General features: G+C 42.2%; 1 protein-coding gene across 1 annotated transcript; it reads left to right on the plus strand.

The window, feature by feature from the left end:
- Nucleotides 1-6: 6 nt before the first annotated feature.
- GPALPP1 (GPALPP motifs containing 1) lies at nt 7-24,981 on the plus strand. Its single transcript, XM_063304574.1, has 8 exons — nt 7-130; nt 2,093-2,231; nt 5,848-5,940; nt 14,101-14,182; nt 19,001-19,135; nt 19,254-19,418; nt 21,775-21,873; nt 23,336-24,981. Exons 1-8 carry the CDS (start codon nt 46-48, stop codon nt 23,552-23,554), a joined length of 1,017 nt encoding a protein of 338 aa, XP_063160644.1. The 5' UTR covers nt 7-45; the 3' UTR covers nt 23,555-24,981.
- The last annotated feature ends 1,173 nt before the right edge of the window (nt 24,982-26,154 follow it).

A 26,154-nucleotide genomic window follows, 5' to 3' on the forward strand; every position in this document is an offset into this window, starting at 1 on the left:
CCCGGGACCGCACTGCGCAGGCGCCTCAGGGCTCTTGCTTGGGCCATGGCGTCTCGAGATCTTATCGGGCCGGTTCTGCCTCCGCATTTAGCCGCCGCCGCCGCCGCCGCCGCCATTGACTCCGGGCCGGGTAAGAAGAAGGCTGAGGCCCTCGCTCACGGGAAGAGGAGGGGCAGCTCTTGGGGGAGAAGGGCCCCACTCGGGGCTCCTTGCAGCCCTGGCTGGCCTAATCTGGAAGCGGGGCTGGGGAGTGCCTGGATGGCTGGCGCTGGCCGGGTAAATGGAAATCGAGGCCTTCCAGAGGAAGGGGATGTTCCCGCTCATGGAGCAGCCCGTGGCCTCCCTTGGCTGATCCCAACAGTAGAAGCCAGGAGGGGTTTCCTTAGTAGTTGGACAGGAGGCTACCAGGAAATCCAGGCTAGTCTGAAAATTGGGAAAACCTCGCAGAAGAAGGCAGTGTCAGACCTCTTCCGTAACAGCCCTCTCCTTTTCTCCTCCTCTTATTATTTTATCCTGCCTTTTTATATATAACTCAAGGCAGCGAACATGCCTAATACTCCTTCCTCCTCCTATTTTCCCCACAACAACCCTGTGAGGTGAGTTGGGCTGAGAGAGAGTGACTGGGCCAAAGTCACCCATCTGGCTTTTATACTTAAGGGGGCCCTAGAGAGCCAGTTTGGTGTAGCACCAGGCTAGAAACCAGGAGACTGTGAGCTCTAGTCCCCCCTGAGGCACGAAGCCAGCTGGGTGATGCTGGGCCAGTCCCTCTCTCTCAGCCCTAGGGAGGAGGCAATGGCAAACCACTTCTGAAACACCTTGCCAAGAAAACTGCAGGGACTTGTCCAGGCAGTCCCCGAGAATCGGACACGATTGAATGGGGTGGGGGGAAAGCAACCACACAGTCTCCTGGTTTGTAGGCCAGCACCTTAACTGCTACACCAAACTGGCTCTCAGTTCAGCTTTGGGGTGTCCAGTGCAGGTCAGCCCAAAGTGATTTTCACTCTGGCAGTGAACAACATAATAAGCCTCCAACTATGATTAAAACACAATTTGCAATGCACGTGCCTAAGGCAGCAATATGAACATGCTGCCAGAGTATGTTATTTGGATCAGAGTGGGATGAGCAATTCAGCAATTCTCGTCCCCCACAGTCCTCAAATTTTGCCCAGAATTAGTTTCATTGCTGAAATTTATTAGCAAAATGGCCAATTTCTTGCAACATATTCCTGGGGAGAGAAGGTGTCACATTAAGAGGGGTAGTAGGTACATTAAGCCATAATGTAAGCCATAACATTCCATGAAAATCTAGCATTACTCTTTTTTACATAGCGTAAATATAAAAATAATTTTTAAAAAATTTAGCATGAAAACTCATAAACTATCACTGTAGCGGGGACTTGTCCTCAGAGAGGTTGGCTTTTCAGGACATTTTTGAGCCAGAAAAACTTCCTGTGCAAATGAATATGATTTTAGTTAGCATATTAACTGCAATATCCACAGTCTGTGTAGATATTTGGGGAAGATTATTTTAAGTGATCAAAATTTAAATTTAGATTATTTCATGAGGATTGTACCCAAAGAAACTAACACTTTTGATGTGTGGAGAAAAGTTATTTTTATTAGAATGTTGGAAGCAATGCAGGGCAATAAGCAAGACAAAAATAAATGCAACTGCAGTGTATTTTCAGCTTCTCAGCACAGTCACCGGAAAAGCAAATAGACAATTTTAAAACTAACAAGTGTGCCTGAAATGTAAAATTTGACCTGGGAAAATTTTCTACCCCATATCTCTGGCTGCACTTGAACTAGTTTTTAGGGGTCTATGTTAATCTGTTATACCAAAACAAAAACAAAAAAATGTGATACTTTAAAAATTAGTAAAGTCTTTCTTAAAATAAATCAATTAGCCTAAGTTAAGAGTAGACTATTGTTCACATTTGGATTACTTCAGCGGACTATAGAACAGAACTCACCTAAAAGAATGTGCCCACATCTTATTCTCACCTGTGAGAAAGAAGTGTGTGGATAATTTAGTCTAAAAACAAAGAAAGCGGTATTCCCGTGAAATATATAATGATACAAAAAATTTTAGTTGCAGGACCAGCATTGCCTCCTGGCTATAAGGAAAACTCTGAAAACTGTGATTATGAGCAGAAATGTGCTGCTGCTCGAGTGTCCAGAGAAACAGATTGGGATTCTGAAGAGGATGAAGATTCAAGTCCAGTTCCCAGGTTAGTGTGTTGGCATGGAAGTATGGAACTGCTTTATGAGGCAGTTGGATGGGCAGGTTTTCTGTTGCCAGTATGCCTTTGGGGGACACACCAACACACATAAACATCACACATTTACGGCACCTCCTCCCGCAGACATATACGACATGCTCTTCATCAGCCTGCCTTTTTCTCAAACAGAAACATAAAAGTTAGGGCACTTCCTTTTTTTTCTTCCAGCAAAGGGATGGAAGCTGTTTGATTAGGAAAAGAAGTACTGGCCCACGAACAAATCTGCCTGATAACGTAACATCTGGCGACAGATGTTGAAGTTGGGAAAGCAACAGGATGGAATGTGAAGAAGATGCTTCTGGGCTATTGTGAGGAGCGGGTAAAATATGAGTTGCCAGTGAGCGTGGTCTCAGCATGCTGTGAGACAGTAATGTTCTCACAACAAGAGGCACAATTTTCATAACAAGACCTTGTCTCAGTTAACAGCTCAAAACAGGCTTCTCCCACAGATCTTTCCTGAACACAGAGACATGACATCTTCCCAGGCGTGAAAGGTGAAAGGTCCCCTGTGCAAGCACCGAGTCACGTTGGACCCTCTGGGGGGACGCCGCTTTCACGACGTTTTCTTGGCAGACTATGGAGAGGGGTGGTTTGCCATTGCCTCCCCCAGTCTTCCCAGGCACGAAGGTATAAAAGAGGCACCTAGGACAATAATTATTTGGTGCCATCCAACCCCAGGGAGAAGACTCCAACTGCAACTATGGATCAACCCATGTGCGAGCTCATCTTCACCTGCCCCATGCTTGCTTTGGTTTAGCTACCCAGAGTGTGATGACGTAAGCATGGATAATTAATAGATTCGTGACTGGATTAATAAAAAGAGGAGCTGGAATTGTTAGACTTACAGGAAATGTTGCTCACGCTTTATATTTTCTACCAGGTGACTCACTTGTGCCTGTTATGCTGCTGTACACTTAACAGTAAAAGGCCTAAATGAACAATTGTAGATCAGTGTTTTTATTGCTTAATATCTGTCCCTATTAAATGTTCAGTGACAGCTTGGTAATTCTGTCCTATTTGGGAATATCGGTAATCCTCAACTTACAACCACATTTGGGACCGGAATTTTCATCCTAAGTTGCTGTGATCATAAGTTGAGTCACCACGTGACCGGACCCGATTTTATGACCATTTTTACGGTGGTGGTTAAGCGAATCCAGTTTTCCCAATGGGCGTTTTTTGCCAGAGAATGTCAAAAAATGTTGCAGAGCGTGACCATGGGATGCTGCAACCGGTCATAAATGCGAGCCGGTTGCCAAGTGCCTGAAGTGCGATCATGTGACTGCAGAGGTGGTGATGCAACATTTTGTGATGCTTGGAAGTGTTTTACAGGCCATAAAGTGCCCATTCCGAGGCCTCATAACTTCAGACTGTCTTCAAAGAAATGGTTGTAAGTTGAGGACTACCTGTAGAATTGATTAAATTAAAAATTGTACATAGCACCAGCTGTATCACAGACCCAATGAAAGAATTCACCAGGCTTTTGATGGAGCAAGTTCACAGTAAGAACTGTGCAGGTAGACAGGACTGTTTTCTCTTTCCATAACTTCCTCATCCGAGTTTCCTTTTCAAGATCCTGGCTCACTGTGCTATGATGAAAGTTCCTCTGACCCCAAACCGGGGTGCTCTCCCTGGCTCCTGATGGACAATTTCAGTTCGCTCTCTTTGGTTGTTCTTCCAGCCTTTGCTCTTCTCAGTCCTCCTGGCTCTGCCCAACTGCTACCTCTCAGCGTTCCCTTCAGTTCATCTCTCAGCTGTCCATTGAGTACTAGCACAACCAGTTCGTTAACTCTTAAGTGGTTAATCCCTCCCAGCCTTTGTATTCTGGAACACCTTTCCTTTGCATCAAAATATTTCACACTTTCTGGTGCTCTGAATTTAGTGTGTGTGCGCTGCAGTGCCCAAAACACCTTTACTGGTATATTGTACCCATAGTGCAGTAGCTTTTCCCTAGGAGTGACCGTCCACTGAAACATAATATGCTGCTTGGCTGAAGCTGGCTGTCATAGTTTTCTACTCACATTCTTGATACTTCTTGCCTCACATTGCGTTACCTGAGGTTGTTGCTACTGCAGAAGGCAAAGCATGTTTGTGTGTGTGTGTGTTTTGTAGATATTTCTCCTGCTGTGCTTTGCAGTCGTGATGTTGAAGTTACTCATTTCAGTTTGCCTTTTCTGTGTTGTTCTTGATGCAAACATATTGGTTCCGAGGAAACTCCCAACTGCTATGCAGAGGAGTGGCTTCAGCTGGTGTATGAAGGTCTCTGAGAGAGATTTGGATGCTAGATTGGAGATCAAAAACATCCTGGAAAAGGCAGCAGCAAGCTACATCTGTAACACTGTTAAGAAAATGGCCAGGAGTGTCATGAGTGAGGATGGCGAGCAGGGGGCTCCCATCCAGACTGTCAAGCGCATGCGTAGCACTGAGGAATTGAGCAGCCATTCCAAGAGAGACAGATCGGGCCCGCCTTAACCCTTGGGGTTTGTATGGCTGGGTTTTTCCCATGCTTCTTCAGTTTGTTAGGATTCCTCTTATGTACAAGCAATAAAACATTAGAGACCCGTTCCTTGTCTCAGCGTGGTTCCTGGCTGTTAGGACAAGGAGTCAGGCTTGATTTGAGGCCGCTTTTACATGTTCCAGCAAGAGATGAAATAGTTCTGTTAACTAAACGTTTTCTACCTTTTTGGTGGCTGTTCCTTTCCTAAATACAGTACTAAAAAATTGGTTAATGAGCTAATAGGGAACGTTCTTAATAGGGAATGGTTCTTTCATTTCAGATTATGCCTATTTGATAGCTTAGGTCTAATTAACTTAATGTTCCCTTTACAGTTACATTTAATGGATTTTTTGTGGTGAAAGCTGAGATTCTCAAAAAGATAATACCCGAAGGAGGCTTGTAGTATTTAGAGAGTCTTCATCAAAATCACTCACAAGCACATATTGTATCCTGGGACTGATGTTTATGTAAGACATTAATGCTGTGTAAATAATTTTCATCTGATTAAAAAAAGCTATGAAATCATTGTTAAAACTGAGTAAGTTGTAGCAGCGGATTGAATATTGTTAGTATTCCAGGGAATATGGATCTCTGCTCCACACCTGTGCTTACCGTGGAGAGATTTTAGACCTGAGCTTGATGAATGTTGATGCTGAACCTCAGTAAAGCTTGGGAGATACAGCTGGCTGTTTTCCGAGATACATCCAGACTTTACACAATAGCACTAAATACCTCAGACATTCTGTTGCCAGAGGGGAAGATGATGATACACCCTGACATGCTAATAGTTTAGCCCAAATCTGCTAACCCCTGCACACTGGTATTTATCAAAGATGATTTTGAGTCCTGTTTGGGCAGAAAACCTTGTCAATAGGAAAACTGTTTGCATTATCAATATGTAATTGATTGAATTGTCAATATTTAATTGCAGTGAATGGAAAACGGGGGGTAGTTTTACTTGAAGATTCCCTGAAATAAGTTCCAGTTGTTGCACTTTGTTTGAGATGTAAGCAGACTGCTATTCATATTTCAATCATCTTTATCCCTGTGTTCCTTATCTCTATTAAGGAAACAGAGAAGATGTCAGGAAGGAGACAACGATGGTTTTTTTGGGCCTGCTCTTCCTCCTGGCTTTAAAAAGCAAGATGAATCACCGGAAAGGTAATTCACAAAAGGGTGTCAGAACTGCACGGACTTGTGGGACACGCAGGTTTGGAGCAATAGAGGGTGCCATTCTTGAAGGTCTCCCCTTCGGTTAGTGAGGCTTGGAAGTGCATGGTACGTTTGTATTTTTTATCTTGCCCTCTTCTCAGGCTCGCATCCACCTCTCAGTGGTGAGTTTATCTCTTTTAAGCAGTTAAAGCGTGAAGGAGAGCCGGTCTGGTGTAGTGGTTAAGACACTGGGCTAGAAACCGGGAGACCGTGAGTTCGAGTCCTGCCTTAGGCACGAAGCCAGCTGGGTGACCTGGGGCCAGTCTCTCCCTCTTAACCCTGGAAAGGAGGCAATGGCAAATCTTTTGGGGGGAGATGGGCGGTGATAGAAATGTGAAAAATAAATATTCTGAAATACCTTGCCAAGAAAACTGCAGGGACTTGTCCAGGCAGTAGTCAGGAGTAAAAAAAAAAACTGACTCAAAGGCACCAAAAAAAAAAAGGCATGGACAAAGAGCAGCGGTCTTTGTGGTTGCTCTCTCTTTTCTTATTCTTCCTATTTGGGATTCTTGTCAGAAGGACATAAATGACAGGTTGGTGCAATGATGGAGGTTCTGAGATACGAATCCTGCTGTCCAGGATGGTTGGACATTTCTTTCAGAATGAATACATGCTGGTTCTGCCTGGGATAATTCAGCCTTCAAGCACCAATGGGATAACGTTAAGCTTGGCTAGGCAATGTGAATTTAGCCCAAATGTGAACTGGTGTCAGATTGACAAAAAAACATATGAGATGAGGGTGGCTAACACCCTTTCTCAGGAAGACCCACAGTTGTCTTAAGTGCAGTTCTGAATGGATAGTTGAGGACAGAAGAACATTCTCCTTAAGAATGGAAATGTGGAGTAGATGAGAGGGTGTCCTTTCTGAGATCTTTTTAATGGCTTGTGTTCAGTTGCTCTGGGCTGTTTTTAAGTTATTTCCTTATTTCTTGTCCCCTTCGCCCCAGTGCATTTGCCAGTGGCTAAATTATTTTGCCAAACAGACTAATCCATGCATTCCTTGAAGCTGTACACTGAGAAATTTCTTTAATTCCTGGGATACCAGTTAACTAGTGCTCAGCAGCTTCTCTGTGTCTTGACAAAACCAAAATAGAGTTTGTCATGTACTCAAATTCTGTAAAACAAATTCTTGACATACAGGAAGATCTAAAAGGGCTCCTCCTCAACCATGTATCTAGATATTTCTTAATAGTTTCTCCCTAGTGGTGTGGAAATCTGTATATTGTTGCATTAAAATGTAATCAGTTTGGAATACATCAGTCAAGGAAAGTGTGTGTGTTGTAAACTGGTGTAACCATTTAAAAAAAAAGTGCTAATGGCTACATTGAAGTTTCAAACTGTAGATAATCCTTTTGTGGGTAAGAAAAAATCACATTGTAGCTTTTATGGATATTGATGGCAGCATTTCCAAAATCTTGTGAATATTCTGTTCCTGCCTTTAGGTGAGTAAGCAACAGAGAATTGGTTTCTGAAATTCCAGTTCAGATATGTAAGTTTAACCTACCCTAAACTCTGATAAGGATCTAGATCAAGTCTTGATGTAGCCAACACCCTGTTTCTGGAAGCCCCTGATCCCTCATCAGTATAAATAATGAATTGCTTTACCCAGAATCCCTTATAATAGGCCCATGGTGGTTAGGTGGATCTGTTGAACTTTAAACATACTAAGGATATATCAGTTCTTCTCAGCCATGTCAGGCAGCATTTCCTAGCTATGCTACCAACATTGCTACCAGTGTTCTAAGTGTCCCAAATGGTCAACAGGCTAATAATTCCCCAAGAAAAGACACAGAAAGTTAGTGTAATAAGATATAACTGAATTAGCTATTCATACTTGCAAGAAGTGAGAAACTGGAAAGCCAGTTCTTTCAGAGATAAAGCATTCTGGATTCATTCTTCCTCCAACGGAGGCCAATCTTCAGGGAAAATTCTGTGTTAAACATAGGCCAGAGCAAGTAAATATTGGAACTGATGCTTTGGAATTTGCTAGGTTTCAATCCAGTGAAGGATTTCAGGAGATAGGTTTTAGTGTCTTTTTAGTGTTGGTGCAATAAAGTAACACTACTGCCAGAAGAAAAAAATGCTTTTGCTTTCTTAGTAGTGCCAGAGAGGAATAAATTTTGTGTGGGCTTCCAGAATCCACATGGGGGCTGAAATAGTAGCATCTTTAGCTGTGGACAACCAAAATGAGAATGGATTTCTTTTCTTTTGCGGCTTAATATGTCCCATAGAGTTGTGAAGTTGTATATAAGAAAAGGCAATTCCCATATTATTTACTGCCTCTTTACTCTCAATCTCAAACTTTTGCAGCTATTCAGCCGTGTCTTCTTTAAAGACAAGCGACTTTTCTAGCTATGCTGCTAACATTGCTACCAGTATTGTTAAGTCCCCCAGTTGGTAATTGATTATGTGCCATCAAGTCAGTGTTGACTCCTAGCAACTACATAGATAGATTTTCTCCATGATCCAAGTGGTAAACAGTCTAGTTATTCCCCAGGAAAATTCCTAGGAGTATTTCCTGATCAGGAGATGGCTGATGCAGTTCATTTATACTTCAGGGAATTCAGGTCTATATATCCTAGATCGGTGTTTCTAAAGTTAGTGTATTAATTTTAAGACGTGTGGACTTCAACTCCCAGAATTCCCCAGCCAGCCATCTTTTAAGAGGTCCACACATCTTAAAATTGCCAAGGTTGAGAAACACTGTCCTAGAGCATTGTGTTTATTATGTCCCTAAGAGGGACTGGCACATCACTGAGAGAGTGCTTGAATTGTGCTGGAAACAAATTGGTAACTGGTGCAGTTGGTTATTATGGGTTTGCCTGGGAATACCCAACAGTATTTCACTGCTGCATTCTAGACCTATTGTGCTTTTGAAACATTCTTCAAAAGAAACCCCAGGTAAAGTGCACTGCAGTAATTCAGTCTACTTGTGTCATATTTGGCTTCCTCAGGAACTGGCACAGTTGACACACCAGTTTAAGCTGGGCAAAACATCTGAGTGCAACGGAATGCACAGCTGGTTTTTGGGGCAAGTACTGCCTCATCTGAAACAGATAGAAATCCTATTCTAGACCTTGTTAACTTTCTAACCAGGGGTGGCTCCTTTTTGTCTGGGTTAAATCTCAGTCAATTAGCTGTCATCCAGTACATTGATCAGTAGTTTTCCTAGAAGTAGATGAAAAAAAAGTTACACGCCACCTGACTTTATTATTTATTTATTTGTGTGCCGCATGCTTCTGGCAAAGCCAGCCTACAGCAGTTAATAAAAAAAAAATCCAATCCATGCTGATGATCAACAAGAATAAATACAAAAAAGAGTACTGATTAGCAACAATGTGTCCCAAGATGAGCATGTTCAGTGTCATGATTATGCTGAATAAGATGGCAGACAAGAACCAAGAAAGAAGAAAAATTATGCAAGTTGAACATGCGTTCCCCACTGTCCCCGTCCAAAACTAGCAACTAGACTGTCTCCCCAGCCCAGTCCTGCTAGAAGCTCCAGAAGGATCTGCCATGACCAGCGGCCTAGAAAGTTGACAAGAGGTCAAGCAGAACCAAGAGGGACCTTCTGATGCTGTCTAATTCCTCCGGTTACAGAAGCCATCTCCATCCCAGCTCAGACTTGAATCCAGATGGTCTCATCCAGCAATTCTCGTCCCCTCCCAAATGTCCCAGCCCTTCAAGCACTAGTGTCGGAATCCACGATCAGATGAACACCGTGCCTCTGATCGTGTTCTTCCCCCAGAAGTGGCAATGCATGTTCAGCCTGGTTGTGAACTGAAAGGGAGGGGGAGAATTCCAGAGAGACATTGCACTGCAGTTCTTACAACTAGTTAGTCTAGCTCACAACTGAAGCTGCGAAGTTGGGGTCACAAAAACAGTCTGACTTCAAAAGGGGTCCATTCTCACCAGTAGCCAAGGTCCAAGTAACTTTGCTTTAGCAAGACTGAGGCCAATATTGAAGTTTCTGAGATTAGAAACTAGCTATAAGGTATGCAGGGTCAGGCTGTAACAGCAAGGATAAGACTTGCCCAGCCTCAGTCTAAATTAGCTGAATACAGAACTACTCTCAAGTACTCCTGCCTGAGCCAGCTGTTTCTGAGTGTAGCCATGCACTTCTGTCTCCCTGGCCTCTGGCCCTCCTCATACGGTGTTCCCACAGCTGGAGTAGCAAGCCTCTGCTTTACAAGCTGAGCCAACCATGAGCTTATATCAAGGGCAGTGGGTCCCTTCTCAGCTATTGCTTGAGTCTGGGCTTCCTGACGGTTTTTCAGCCATGGCAGTGCCGTGAGGTGCCGATCCCTGCTCTAACGATGGGGTATCCATTCTCTGTACCCACTCTACCAGGCCTTAATCAGCTGGGAAGTGAAAGAGTGGAGCACACACATGGTTGGGTTCATGGCGTCTTGTTCTCATCCCCAAGCTGTTACCAGTCAAAACTCCCATAACAAGGAGAAGTTGCATCACTGCAATCTGCTATACCCAAGGAATCCAAGTTGGAACCAACGCAGGCAATTTTCTCTGCCAGGCATCTAGCAAAATGTCATATCAGGCTGTGAAGTTGTCTCCCTTAGGTTGACCTTGATAAAATAGTTCTTTTACAGCCTGGAAGAGATTTTGTGGATGATTTTGTGTGGATATGATAGTAGTGTTAAAGCACAATTCATTGCTGGCCTCAAAGTTACAGCATAAGCCTTAATAAAGGCTTTCTCCTGTCTTTGATCAGATTTATCCTGAATTCCATGCATGTACCCATTGTCTCCCTCCTCCTCCTCTCTGCCTGGAGCATTCAGGAGTTGGGTGGTACTGTGCTTCAGATGTGAAGGGAAAAGAGCACCTTAACCAAATATATTTTCCCCAAGATCTTACTACAGTTGTTCTAGGGAAAGATGCAGCTGCTTTAAGTAGCTGCCAGCTGGAGCTATGTGAGCATCCCAAAGTGCCCTGGAGGACCTTTTCACCTTTGAATCTGGAATGCTGCCCAGCCCTACTCAGGAACAATTGTTTCAACTGCCAGTTGTTGATTTTCCTATTCCAGCAACTGACCAGGATTTCAACTGGGGAAGATGAAGGAAATTCCCCCCGCCCCAGCAGTGAGGAAATGATCCGGTTCCATTTTGCTCTGCCCTAGAGAGATGTTCCCTATGAGCCTAAACACTACCACATGCTATGCACCCAGCTAGAGGCAACACATTGTTCTGTACTTTTCTGTATCTTTGCCAAAGCTGTTGGATATGAAGGAGGGATGACCAACCAGATTTGGGCTCCCGTTGAAAAAATTTGCTCCTTATAGGTGATCTCTGCAAGTCAGCATAGATTGTGTTTTGAATAGTGTTTATTCGGAACCTTTAAACCTCTTTTCTCCTTCTAAATAGTCTCAAATGTAATATGCATCAGAAGTCTTAAGCATCAAAAAGCAACATTGATGACTCTGTTATTCTATAAAAAGCTGAAGAATCAGATCCTGTATTGGCACTTAACATGGAGTACAAGACAACAGACATGATTGGCTTCTTTTTCAAGAGGCTTGAATCTACAGGCCTTATTGTGGGTACTGTTGAGGACATGAGGTCTATCCTGCCTGAGGACTTTATCCTTACAGAGTTATTTGTTGATAGGTGAGGCCAAAGCACTTCACAGCTAGAAGCTCCTGGAGGGCTTTTATCGGCTAGATGGGGAGGATACTTTAAAATGGGACTGCTGCAGCATCCTGCCCTCTGGAATGCCATTTCAGCATTAGGTTAGCCATGAGGCCATTGGCCTTTCAGAAAGCTATTAAGACCTGGCTGTTATCCTAGGTGTGGTGTTGAGAAGTTCGCTAAACCCAGTTGGGTTGTTTGCTGATTTCTGGTTGCTGCAGAATATTTATTCTTGGCTATTGTTTTTATTTCATTAGCTAGATGTTTTTTTTCAAATTTTGTTAGCTGCCCAGAGTCACATTGGCGAGAAGGGCAATTATATTGAATGAATGAATGAATGAATGAATGAATGAATGAATGAATGAATGAATGAATGGACAAAGAAAGAAAGAAAGATAGTTTTCAGGTCACCAGATTCATAGGGGGAACATAAGATGGATGGATGGATGGATGGATGGATGGATGGATAGAATACTTTATTGGCCAAGTATGATCAAACATACAAGGAATTGGACTTGGTAGAAGAGCTCTCAACATATCTACACAACATCAAAAATAAACAATAGTAAAGCAACAGTGTTATTTACTAAAACCATACAATCAAGAAAGAAAGAAAAATTGAAGGAAATAACACTACAGCTATCAACCAACACACACTCATTTCAAAAGGAGAATTTATGGAAAGCACACTGCATCTGTTGTCCAACATATGTTCACATTTAACAGAGCATTACCGGTCACATCTTAGCAGTCATGTTTTACCATACATAATTAAAGCTATACCTTTTAGGAAGAGCCCCAGAACCCCACCTCAAATTTTCAAAACGCAGGTTAAATCTTCCTCTGCAAGTTAAATCTTCCTGAGAATCCAGCCTCTTCTGTAAACAGAAGGATGGAGGATAAAAAGACTTACAGTACAAGCCTTTTTGATTCTGTGCATAGAAACATTTGAATGTTTAACTATTTTGTTGATACTTTTTTAATGCTCTCAACACTTTTGAAAAATGATACATAGTTTAGTAAAAGGCTTTTTTTTTTAACAGCATAAATGAAATACAACTTATTTAAGGTCCTAAGAAAAAGAAATCACTTTTTGTTTCGTTAGAATGTCTTTGTATTCCTTGCCAGCCCAGTCTTTGGGACTGAATCGGCATAGCTGTAGAATTATGACATATTTTTGGTTCCTTCACAAAGATATGTGCCAATAAGAATTCTTTACATGTCTCAGGAGAAAACAAATCAGTGATGATAAAAGTTAATTTGTAGGGGAAAAAAATCTGAACCAAGAATTAAGTAACTTTTTATGTTTTTGATAACCAAAGTGCTATGATAAGATTCTATTTATAAAAGCTATAAATATGAAGATGGTTTTAAAAAAACAACAACCCTGTTCTGTGAGTCAGAAATGTTGGCTGCTTTGATACAAAAAAATCATTTGTTGCACTTTTTGTGAGCAATTTTTGTCCTCTTGTTGTCATGTTGTATCCAATGATGAGACGCTGGTGATTTGCTGCATTGCTCCCATGGTCCCTATATGGGTTCCAAGTGACTCAGGGCCTCTTTCATATTTGTAGTTAAAAGTTTGAGGCTATTTAAAGCAGGGGTCCCCAATCCCCGGGCCACAGACCGGTACCGGTCCGTGGCCTGTTAGTATCCGGGCCGCACAGCAGGAGGTGAGCGGTGGGCGAGCGAGCGAATTTACAGCCCAGGTGTTTACAGCTGCTCCCCATTGCTCGCATCACTGCGTGAGCTCCGCCTCCTGTCAGAGAAAGCAAGCCCATTGGCTGCGGTCTCCAAACAGCATGAAGAAAAAAGAATAACAGGTCAGGAAAAAGAGGAAGTGCTTGAATCATCCTGAAACCATCTCCCCCCCAACCCGATCCATGGAAAAACTCTTCCACAAAACCGGTCCCAGGTACCAAAAAGGTGGGGAACCGCTGATTTAAAGTACAGATTCTCCTTCAAGACCTGCTCATAGCCAAATTTGCCATCTATATTTGGCAGGGAGGCAGCATCGGATGAACGCTGTAGCAATCACTCTCAGAATCAGGCCCAAAGCATTGCGTGACTTCCACATTTCATCCCATGTTTTGTAATAAAGCCCAGTCTAAACCTTAAGTATTAAAAAGATGTGGGGTGCTGGTCTGTGCATGGAGTTGTTTCTGTATATTGCTTGTAGAATGTAAGAGACTCCTGAAGGGAAGGGTCCATCCTGCAGATGGGAGGAACTTTGATGGGAGGTAGGAAGTATGAAGTATCCTGGTTTGTCTGGACAGGCAGGGAACCTATGACTCTTGCAAGCAAGCTAAACTCCTCAGTAACATTGGTATCGCAGGAAGAATATGTATGTAAGTGGGATTTGAACTCCCATGCTTGGAAATGTAGCTTGAGAGCAACTTTTAATAGCTATTCTTTGTATGCTGTATCAGGCAATGTTATTAAAACTAATTCTCTTTCTATTCTTGAGACCTGTCATAGGTCCTGCCTTACCACCAGGCTTTAGGAAACCATCAGACGATGCTGAAGAAAACCGAGGCTACATAAACCAGGTATGAGAAATAATACACTGAAACGTGAAGAATTCAACATTTGTTTGTGGGATGTGTATGGACCCAAGTATGTTGACCCGAATTCCTTTGTGTGGTAAAGCTGCTAACTCTGAAGCTTTGAAAAAACTTTGGCTGGTTAATCAAGGAAAGCTGTCTGAATGGATTTAGATGTAACAAGTTGTTCATCAGATGATATGTGCTCACAGTTCACTGTCATATTACACAGAAATTAAAATACACAGCAGATACATAAATACATGAAGAGTATCTCTAGTACCATTCATATCATATCTTAACAATATTCATTCTTCATTCATATCCTGCAATAGCGAGAAGATTTTAAAAATTCAGAAATCTGAGACAGGCTTTGAAGGAACTTGACCTTCATCTGAAGAAAGGCAGTTATGATCACATATGTCTGTCTCCTTTCAGCTCTTTCTCTGAATCCCAGACATCCTTTCTTTTCCTTCTCCTTTTATTTGTGACCCATCATTCTTTTAGGGCCAAGAAGATCACGGTGTGGCACTGAAAAAGTTCCTGTTCTTGTAGGCCACCTAATGGGAAGAACTAGTTTCTGATACCTTATAATCTCTTTTTTATTATTGTTTCCTTAAATTGTGTCTGTTGTTGGCTGCCTTCCCATCCCAACAGCTGTCATGGAGACAAGGAACCTCAGCAGGCATCTGATGCTGCAACTGTTTGGAGTTCAGGATCCAAAATAAAGGATATCTTCCATATATCTGTACTTGCTACAGTTATGTCTTTCACCAAAGTCCCCGACTATGTCCCAAAGCAAGGCCTTGTAGTAACTCTGTATATTTGGCAACACAACCATGAGAGAATTCCCCTTTTCACCACAGTGCTTCTCTAGTGCCTCCCCCACCCCCGTGTCATTGTGGTATCATGGAGATTGTGCTAACTGTAGCTTTCAGAGCTATTTCCTCATGTTACTGATGGGTTCTGCTGTGCAGACAGGAGTATCAGATCTTTGCCCAGAATTTTTCTTTTTTTAAATGTAATTTTTATTGAAGATTTTAATTACAATAGTAAAAGCAAATACAAACTAAACTCAGAAGTGAAGGAGAAATAGAAAGAGTAAAAAGTGCAAAGAAAGCAAAAGAAGAAAGGAAGATAAAAAGAAAAGAAATATACACAGTCAGGACCAGAAATGTTGGAACAAGGATAACTGTTCTGGAATTTGGCCTCTACACCACCACATTGAAGCTGACAGGGAGCACACCCAGATGGGAGCGAAGTCAGGACTTTCAGCTGTCATTCAAGGGGTTTGACAAAAGTGGGGCACTAACCATTCAGGAAGTACAGCCAGTGGCATACACACACCCCCATCGTTGGTGGCTCATAAGTAATGGAACACACCAACATCATTACAAACTTAAGGATCGCCTTTAAGACCTGGATGAAAATCCTTTGCAGTCAGTGACTGCCTGAAGTCTGGAACCCATGGACATGACCAGATGCTGAGTTTCCTCCCCTGAGATGCTTTGCCAGGCCTTGACTGCAGCTACTTTCAGCTGCTGCTTGTTTGTGGGTCTTTCTGCCTTCAGTATTGTCTTCAGTAAGTGAAAAACATGCTCTACTGGGTTGAGATCAGGTGACTGACTTGGCCATTGAAGAACATCCCACTCCTTTGCCTTGGGAAACTCTTGGGTAGCTTTTGCTGTATATTTTGGGTCTTTATCCATCTGCAATATGAAACGGCATGCTATCAGTTTGGCAGCATTTGGCTGAATCTGAGCAGAAAGTGTAGCCCTAAACACTTCAGAATCCATCCTGCTGCTTTTATCAGCAGTCAGGACATCAAGAAACACCAGTAACCCTGTTCCGTTGGCAGCCATACATGCCCATGCCATAACACTGCCTTCACCATGTTTGACAGATGATGTGGTATGCTTTGGATCATGAGCTGTTCCTTTCCTTCTCCATATTTTGCTCTTCCCATCATTCTGGTGCAAGTTAATCTTGGTTTCATCAGTCCAAAGAATCTTATTCCAGAACTGGGCAGGCTTTTTTACAGTAGGTGTTTGCTGGCAAAGTCTAATCTGGGCTTTCTGTTCTTGAGTGTTACCAGTAGTTTGCACCTTGTTGTGAAGACTCTGTATTTACATTCATAAAGCCGTCTCTTGAATGTAGATGTTGACAATGACATGCCTACCGCCTCAAGAGCGTTCTTGACCTGGCTAGATGTTGTGAAAGGGTTCCTCTTCACCATAAGCAGAATTCTGCAGTCATCCACTTCCGTTGTCTTCCATGGTCTTCCAGGCCTTTTGCTGTTGCTGAGCTTGCCAGTTAATGCCTTATTTTTCAGGATGTTCCAAACTGTTGTATTGGCAACTCCCAATGTTTTTGCTATCTGATGGGTTTATTTTGTTTTCTCAGCCTAATGATGGCCGCCTTCACTCGCATGGACACCTCTTTGGACCTCATGTCGAGAGTTCCAGTGAACAGCTACCAAATGCAAATGTAACACTCAGAGCCACCTCCAGGCCTCTTATCTGCTTGATTGGTCATGGGGTACCCAGGAAACAGGCCACACCCGGCCATGCAGCTGCATGTCACCCATTCGTTCCATTACTTATGAGCCACCAACGATGGGTGTGTGTGTATGCCACCGGCTGTACTTCCTGAATGGTTAGTGCCCCAATTTGGCAAACCCCTTGGAGTACAGCTGAAAGTCCTGACTTCGCTCCCATCTGGGTGTGCTCCCTGTCAGCTTCAATGTGGTGGTGTACAGAGGCCAAATTCCAGAACAGTTATCCTTGTTCCAATATTTCTGGTCCTGACTGTAAACTGACTTCAAATCTTCATCATGTTCTTCCTTCCTTCCACTGCTGACAAGGCATATCCAGCCTGGCCTTATGCGAGGCAGCTGCTGGCTGCATCAGGCCTTCTTCCTGAGGCTGCGTGCGCCATGCTCCAAATTGTGTGTGCGCTTCTCCAAATTGTGTGCTGCCTTCTCACAATGCTTCTGAGGCCTTCCAAAAGCTCACAAGAAGGCCGTGCCCACCCTCTCCCAACAGGGACTGCTGGGATTTCCGCTGCTAAGCGATGAGGTCACGTGATGTTGCATTTTACAACGGCATCACTTAGCAACAGAAATTCTGGTCCCAATTTATCATCATAACCTGAGGACTACTTGTGGTAAAAGTCTCAATATTCCAAATTTGTCTGGATCCTTAATTCGTTTATAACTTTCTTAGATCAAAGCCTTATTTAGTTTTTCACTGCTTATTTCCAGTTCTTTAAATTCTTAAACTTACAGTTAATTTTTCTTTTGTTCAAGATGAAGATAAACTCACTGGGTAGCTTTTGAAATGTGTCGTTCTGAAGGTCTCTAATAGTTTAAAGGTAGTTAATAAGCAATCTCCAAAAGTTATTAGAAAGTGAGGTTAGTGAATTTTGTGTCCTTCAAAAGGCTCCACTGCTGTTGTGAGCTTGATGATTAATCCCTTTGTCTCCTGGCCCTCAAACTGTGGGGGACCACTGTCCTGCGATCTCCTCGTGAGAAGCAGCTGTCTGGAGTGCACATGGGTGATCTCCTGTCCTCTCCTTGTCTGGAGAGGTTCCGAAGAACAGGACTACTCGCTGGTTCTTCAGTCTTTGCTGTGGTCATTGTCTCCGCTCTTTCAGAGATGTGTTTAGTTCGCCATGACTTCCCTGCAATTCCAGTATTGCTTTTCCCAGAGCCCAGGGCACCACTGGGAATCTCTGGACCTACTACTGAAGCAGAGGAGCATGGATCAGCCAGAAGAGTCACATGCCAGCAATTGCTACTGTATTCTAGATCTCTCTGTTGGAATTCTGGGCTGCACTGCTGCAGGTGGATACTCACATTACTATTAAGTGATCTTCCCCAGAAGAGAAGTATTACCACTTAATAGACTATGGTGTCTGGGAGAAAATTTCTGGTCCTGCGGCTATCCCTTTCAGTCTCTGTGGACTGTTTTTGTGTGAATAATCATTCACGCAAGCCAACCCTTGCACTTTAGACTGATGTGAAGCAGACATAAGAATGAGTCCTAATAAAACCATCTGCCATCAACCAGGTACAATTACTCTTGCAAGGAGTGGTACGTTCAGATGGAGACATATCTTCTAATCTGTTTTCCTTGCTTCCAAGTGTGCTCGAAGAGGAATCTTATCTGCTTTAATTTAATTTCATTAGAACTATTTCTGCTTCAGGGAAGATCTGATAGGGTTGTAAGCATGAGGAAGCTTTGAACAGTTAATCTAAGAAATCATATTTTAGGTGATTATTCTCTGTTTGTTTGGATTGGTTTGTAAAGTAGAGCTATGCCTGAATCCCCTCATAGCTGTGCTCTAGGAAATATATATACAAACGGATGAAGTTAAACTGAACATAGAACATTGTTAAATTCAATTAAAGCAATATAAATACAAACAATTGTGATGGCGATAGAGTAATGTCTTTGTTTAATTGTCTCTGAAAAATAATAAGTAGACTCCTCTTGAATTTAGATCTTGGTAATAGCTGTGGAAGAGGATGATTTTAAGGACAGACAGTTTTTACATTTTGTATTTAAAGACAAGAGGGGATGTTCCCATTTGAGAAGACACTCCGTGTTTTACAAATGTGAATCAGAAAGCTACATGTAGAAGTGGTATATTCTTAGCAGCTGAGGAACGCTAAGAGCAGCTTGCCTTACAATACTGTTGCAAGGACTGTAATGCATGTGGCGCTTTAGAGGCCAAAGGGCTGTATAAATATTAACGTATTATTTAAAATCTCCACTTTGCTGAGTTGATGAGATTGTGCCTTTATTCTGTGTTGTGCTAAAGATGAGCAATAGTAGTGAAGAAGAGGAAACCATAATTGGTCCCATGCCAGCCAGGGGGTCAGTGAAATCGAACCCAGGGGCTGAGATTGAAGACCGGGCTCGGAGGATGAAAGAGAGGCTCCTGGGACACGTTGATGTGAGTTGGATACATCATTTATGTTGCTTTTTCTCAAGTATCGACAGATTTTCTCAGGCATTTCTTCTAAGCTGGTCTGGTCTTCATGGATACTTCCCAATTTTGTTTCCTGTGAAAGGATGGGGCCAAACAAGCTAAAAGAGAGTCTTGGATGATAGATCTTCCACCGGAACTCAAAAACTTTGGACTTGGTCCACGAACATTCAAAAGAAGACCCGATGATAAATCTGGAGACAGATCAGTTTGGACGGATACTCCAGCTGACAGAGAAAAGAAAGCTAATGTAAGCCTGTATTCCTGTGTGCTTTGTCAGAGAGAATATTCTTCATTTATATCTGTGAATTGGCAGATCAAGTAATCATACAGCAGTAAGTCAAAAGTGTGAAAAGTTAAAAGGCACCCTACCAGTTTCTTACTCACTAGAAATGCTTTTATGACCTTCAGTCTTTCTGATTCTTAAATGGTTCCCATGCAAGAAATACAATCAATTCAGTATTAGAAAATCTAATGGTTATAAGGCAAAATACTATGATCATAATTCAAGTCCCATAATCACAATATAGCCAATACTAATCCTAGCACTCTCAGTCATCCCAGGTGCAACCAACAACACCCGTCTGTCATCAGTCGGTCTTTGAAATAGTTTCAAAAACTTTCCGAAGATCCAGGGTAAGGACACAGATCTTATTTCTGGCAGAGGGGTGTTCCTCCTGAGGGAAGCTCCCCCAGAAAACGCTCCCCTCCAAGTCCCAGGAGATAGCAACCAAGGCAAGCCTCTTGCTACTACTTCCCAGGCAGGCAATTTTTATTTGGATAACGTGTTTTGCTTTAGTTCAGGAACACTGTCTTTTTGCTGCTAGTTTTACAGATTTACAGTCTGGCCCTGTGCTGGGTGAACTCCCCAGTTACCTCCTCTGATTAGCCTTGCAGTTTTGTTGCCAGGAGAAAGCTGAGCAAAGAACTTTTGAGGATGGAAGGATTGGTTGCTCCCTTGTTCCCAAAGATCTTAGGCTGACTTAATTAAAAGAAACTGCTCCTGTACGTACATCTGTCCAATTTTCCCACCTTGCCTCACACAATAGAAGTGACTGCATCCTAACTCTTTCCTTGCACCCCAGCAGGCTGTGACATGTCTGGTTTCATAGAAGAGGTCAAATACTCGAGCACCTTTTTAACTAAGATGCCGTCAAATGCTTTTCTGTGGGACATGGATATAGCTAGAGTTGTGCCCAATCCACATCTTAAATAAGTCCCGCTTTGGTATGGTTTCCAACATCCCCTCATTTCTCCATCTACAGGTAGTCCTCACTTAATGATCGCACTTGGGACCCGAAGTTTGGTTGCTGAGCAAAGTGGTCATTAAGCGAATCTGACCTGATTTTACAACCTTTCTTGCGGCAGTCATTAAGCGAATCACCACAGTCGTTAACCGAGCCACATGGTTGTTAAGCAAATCATGCAGTTCCCCATTGATTTTGCTTGCTGGAAGCCAGCCAGGAAGGTAAAAAATGGTGATCATGTGACCGTGGGGCACTGCGATGGTTGTAAATGCGAACTGGTTGCCAAGCTCCCAGATTGTGACTGTGGGGACGCTGTGATGGTTGTGTGAGAACCGGTCGCAAGCTGAGTTTTTCAACACTGTCATAAGTCCTAACCCTGCTAAATAAATGGTTGTTAAGTGAGGACTACCTGTACTTAAGATCTAGTGACCAAAAAAAAGGCTTATGGAGCAAAATTCAATTGTCTCAGTTCAGCAAAGCAGAAATGTGGTGGCCTGGTGAAAGAACTTCAGAGCTAGGGGAAAAAAGTGGGAAGGAACATGTGGAATACTGGAGAATTGCAGGGCAAATATTTGAACTCTGGAGGTAAATAGGTTGGGGTAAATCAGGCTGTGCAGAGGTTCTTTTTCCACAAGGATTTGGGGTAAATCGGGCTGTGCAGAGGTTCACTGTGGAGATCAAGTGCCAATTCAGTCCAATTTCTGTCTCTAATAAACCCACCAAATTGAAGCTTCAGGTTGAATTAGATGTGTACATGTTGATTTGATGGCTGTTTTTCCCCTGATCAGTGCAGAAAAATCGGATACTCTCAGTATGAGTCTTTAAATTGAAAGGTCAACCTGAATTGGCTTAGCAATTCAAATCTGTTTGAGTTGTCAATAGAAATCCTGCTAGGAGTTCAGATCGAATTGGAGCAGGTTGGCACAGCCATATAAATAAGCATTGCCAAAAAAGTACATTGAAGAACATCATTAGCCTTCAACAAGCAAAGCCTCTCATTCCCTGTGGGGAAGAGAGAGAAATGGAAGTTTAAAGAACGCCTCCCACCCTGCTTCTCAGGGTTGATCCTGGAAAGGTTAAAAAGGCTGAAATCTCTCAGCCTGAACCTTTGAGTCAACTCTATTTATTACTGAGAATGTACCTATACAGTGTGGCCTTTTCTTTTTCCTGACATAAGAGAACGTGTACCTAGGCGTGCAGTCACTATTTTTCTACCACAAGAGGCAAAATTGCCCTTGGATCTCATGATTTGGGTGCCTTAAGATGTCATAAAGAACACCTCAATTAATCAAGATTCCTTTTTGATTTATGCATTTCTTTGGGCACCTGCTAACCCATCAATCTTTTTCTGTCCTTCAGGAACAGCAGGAGACAAGAAGGTCCATCTCTAAGGACAAGGCAGAATCCTTCCTCTCAGAGAGAGACAAAAGGCTGGCTGAACAGTTGTCCTCGTACAACGTAGGTGTCCTTTAATCTCTTTTCCCCCTCTGGTGATGTTGGTTTCTGTGGAAATGTTTCTTCTGCTCAAACCTGCCTTTTCAGAAACCTCTTGTTGGTTTCAAGAATATCAAGACTGAGCCATAAACATTTTTTCTGTGTTGCTATGGAAACACATTCATACATACACTGCATTCTAGCCAAGTTATTATTGAGACTCAAGTCACTAGTAGTACAACCATTGCTTTTACCTTCTGAGGACAACTGACCGTCTCCTGGTTGTTTGATTGGAGCAGCCTTCTCCAAACTGGGTGCCATCTCCAAATCCAAATTCTTAGCCATGGCAATGCTAGCTGGAGAATTCTGGTAGCTGAAGTCCACATATCAGGAAGACACCCACATTTGGGGAAGTTAGTCTGTCTACAGGGTTTCTTAAATGTAATGGAAATACCTGCCAAAGGGGAAGAAAGATTCATTTGATAAGCTAGTCACATGATTAGTCAATGTTGGTCATCGGACTTCGCCTTCAATTACAAATCTAAAGAAACTTCAGTTCGGTTCAGATCGTACAAGACTAGGTTTGCATTAAGAGTGGTCCAACAGAGTTGGTTATATGTAAACAATGGTCTTTGAGTCTCTAGATGTACCTCGTTTCTGGTAACTAAGCTGCTGGCACTTGTCTGTCCATATCATAATCCAGGAGGACAATAAGAAAATGGAGACAGGTGCCATTTGGGGTTGTAATACCCTTAAGGATTATGAATAATTAATCCTGAAAACACCAAGAGCCTATATAAAAACAGGATAATACTTTGTTGGATTGCCTTTTTGCTGATCAGTTAACTAAATTGTGATAGTTCAGTATATTTTGGACTTTTTTTGTGTGTGTGCCTTCAAGTCAATGTTGACACCTGGCAACTGCCTGGACAAGTCCCTGCAGTTTTCTTGGCAAGATTTTGGAAGTGGCTTGCCATTACCTCCTTCCTAGGGTTGAGAGAAAGTGACTGGCCCAAGGTCACCAGCTGGCTTTGTGCCTAAGGTGGGACTGGAACTCACAGTCTCCCAGTTTCTAGACTGATGCCTTAACCACTGCACCAAACTGTCTCTCTGTTTTGGACATCGTTATTCTTTTAAGTTGAAAATAGTCTTTATTAAGATTGTCTCAATTTGTGGCTCTCAGAAAGTTGTCTGGGAAGCACAGAGAAGAGGTATAATAGGTGGTTTTATTTGGGCTCTTGAGGCTTATTTCCCTTTGTCATATCTAAATATAGAAGTAACTTTATTTTATTTTTGGCGTAGCCTTAATTCCATTCACTTTTTAATCAGATGGTGAACCAAGGTAACATAATTGAGTTCAAAGGGACTTTCAGATATATTGGATTACAGCTTTTTGTTTCAAAGTCTCCAATTTCCCGTTCTCTCTCTTTTGATTTCTAATTCTTGTAACAGTTCGCCTTTTATTTGTAAATATTTTAAATTCCAGGACTCTCAGAGATCCGAATCTTTAATGGACATACATCGGAAGAAGCTAAAGAGCAAAACTGCTGGAGAAAAGAATAAACCGCAGGACAGAAGGCCCTTTGACCGAGACCAGGATCTTCAAGTTCATCAGTTTGATGAAGCCCGGAAGAAAGCAATTATAAAACAGTCTAGAGACTTGAACACTAGGTTTTCCCATGGCAAGTGCAATACATTTTTGTAATGAATTCATGCAGAAATAGCAAGAGTGCTAAACAAAGCATTACATACAGCACACACAGGAATAATGTTCCTTCAACTTGGAGATCTGCATCCTCCTGTCAGATCTGCTCATCCTATGGCCAGAGGTCTGTACAGACCTTACAACCCCATTGTGCCAATGGCTGAACTTTGGTGCATGATTCCAGCTGTTGGGGTGGGGAGGAATTGAACAGTGGGATGAGGAGTTTGTCTCCCAGAGGACTTCTGCTACCCTTCACACACACACACACACACACACACACACACAAAACCAGAGGTAAAAATAATAATTGCTATGCCTCTTCTGATGATATTCGTTGAATGGCTTCCTTCCCCAAGAACATCAAGGCTGAGTTGTGACCCTTAGAGCAGTGCGACTCAACCTTGGCAACTTTAAGATGTGTGGACTTCAACTCCCAGAATTCAACTCCTAGCATTAGCTGGCTGGGGAATTGGGAGTTGAAGTCCACACAGAAAGTTGCCACAGTTGAAAACACCGGCTTAGACGTTGTCCACCCTTCCCTGGGGAGATTTCCTTCACATTTAAGAAAATGAATAGGCCCCTTTGAAATGAGTACATTTCAGTTTTAAATATCCCATAGGCATACTTATAAGCAGGTTTTATAAAAATACATTTCTTCAGCGTCAGAATGTGTGTGTAAATCAGAATTGAGTTGATAATGAGAAGGGGAAAATCAGATGGATGCTGCAGATAACTTGGGATCTGATCATAATTATCACTGCAGGAAAGATTATTAACTTTGCCTGTACATTTGATTTGACATGTTGACGAATAAAGCATAACCATCCCTCTATGTTAAAATTTCCCAGACTTTTTTCCCCCGTTATCTTTTTTTTTTTCTTTTCTGTCGTTCATAAGTTCAGGGACAGGAGCCATTGATAAACTGATTTGGAATTCATGAAAAAGGTTTTTGTTCCTAAGAGTTTCCCTTGGGTTCCTTCGAAATCTCTGGTGGAGTATATTTATTAATTAATATAGTTCTATCTTAAATAAAAGCACTTCTTATTGCAAAGCATCTTAAAGCAGTTTAGAATAAAAACAGCACTAGGATCCATAATAAACAATACATTAAATAAAATAAAATAAAACATTAAACCCAAAACATATTCATTAAAAAGGGGAAGGGAGGGGGGACATTCTTCCAACATTCATACAAGAATGGCCTGGATGAAACGATTATAAGGAATGAAGCTGGCAAAAGAGGAGCCACCTGCTTTGATGACAGTGGCCAAATATCCATTGACCAGGAAAGGTGGAAGGAAGATACTTAGAATTTAATCCCTGGAGCAGAGTCCTATATTGCCTATGATCTCTGTATGTTGTCCTATCCTGGACAAATCTGTGTATATATAGCTTTGTTCATGTCTACAATAAAGAAATCAATCTTGTGGCGTCATGTCTGAGATCTTTCTGCCATTAAGCCAAGTTTCAAATGAGAGTTACGTATTTGAAGAACTGAGATTTACAGCCATGTGGGTGTGAAGTTGAGTTTCCAAGGATGCGTGAAGATACAGCAGGTCTTCCTGAATTTTAGTGGCGAGAATATACGATATTCCAGTATGGGAGAAGGCTTTTTGATTGCACAGAAGTAGCTTCCCTCATATAGGGTATCATCAACCATGATCAACATTTCACTCCCTATACTTTGCCCTGTTGGAATCTCAGTCGTCTCTCTGGATTAGCAATTACAAGTATCATAGAGGGAAGGATGATAACAGGAGGTTGAATTTTGATCCCACATAATCCATTTACAGACAAAGGAGATTTGATAAACATATACATGCTAACATTATATGTGCTTGAGAGACTGAGTTCTCATCAATTATGACACTGCTCTCACAGTTTGATACAACAAATGAAAAATTTTACTTACCTAAAACTTCCTTGTAATTAAGATTCTCCCTTGTTAACTGGTACCAGGGTCAACCAGGCTGGTGAAGATGGCCCTGTTCTTACTTGGAGAAATGGGCCTGAACTTTAATGGTGAAGTTAACAGTTGTCTGTTGCATTTGTAACAGGTAAATAAACCCTTCCCAATACTGATCGTCAGAAGTTGATTTTAGAACTCTTTAATTCAACTTGTAAATGAAGCAAGGAGATTTGCCAAGCAAGAGTTCTAAATATTAATAAAAGAAGCTGTCAACTGATTCATGATAATAAGACAAACCAGAAGGTGGTGGTCATGAGAATCTGAATAAGAGAATGTGTAGGGTATGGAGAATAATGTCCTTTCCGAAAATGGTTCTGGCCACTCCTCTCTTAAATCTTTTTCTCCCAAAGAATTAGTGAATGAAGGATGTATTGGTCACCAGAAAGAGCTGAGAAAACAATTTTAGGCCAGGCAAAGTCAAGCAAGAGCTCCAGATTAACGAAGTTAATCCCAAATAATGTGTTTACTGGGCCGTTGAATCTAGTGCAAGAACACAAAAGCATTGCATTGACATTAAGGCAGTTTAAGTTAGTGGCTGAGTTCCATCCACAGCAGGGAGCCTCTTCCAACTAAATGTCCACAATCAGGAGAACATCAGTTAAGAGGATGTCTGTAACTAGAATGTACTTCA

The sequence above is a fragment of the Candoia aspera genome, chromosome 5, assembly GCF_035149785.1.
Source record: "Candoia aspera isolate rCanAsp1 chromosome 5, rCanAsp1.hap2, whole genome shotgun sequence".
In the NCBI taxonomy this organism is placed as follows: Eukaryota; Metazoa; Chordata; class Lepidosauria; order Squamata; family Boidae; genus Candoia; species Candoia aspera.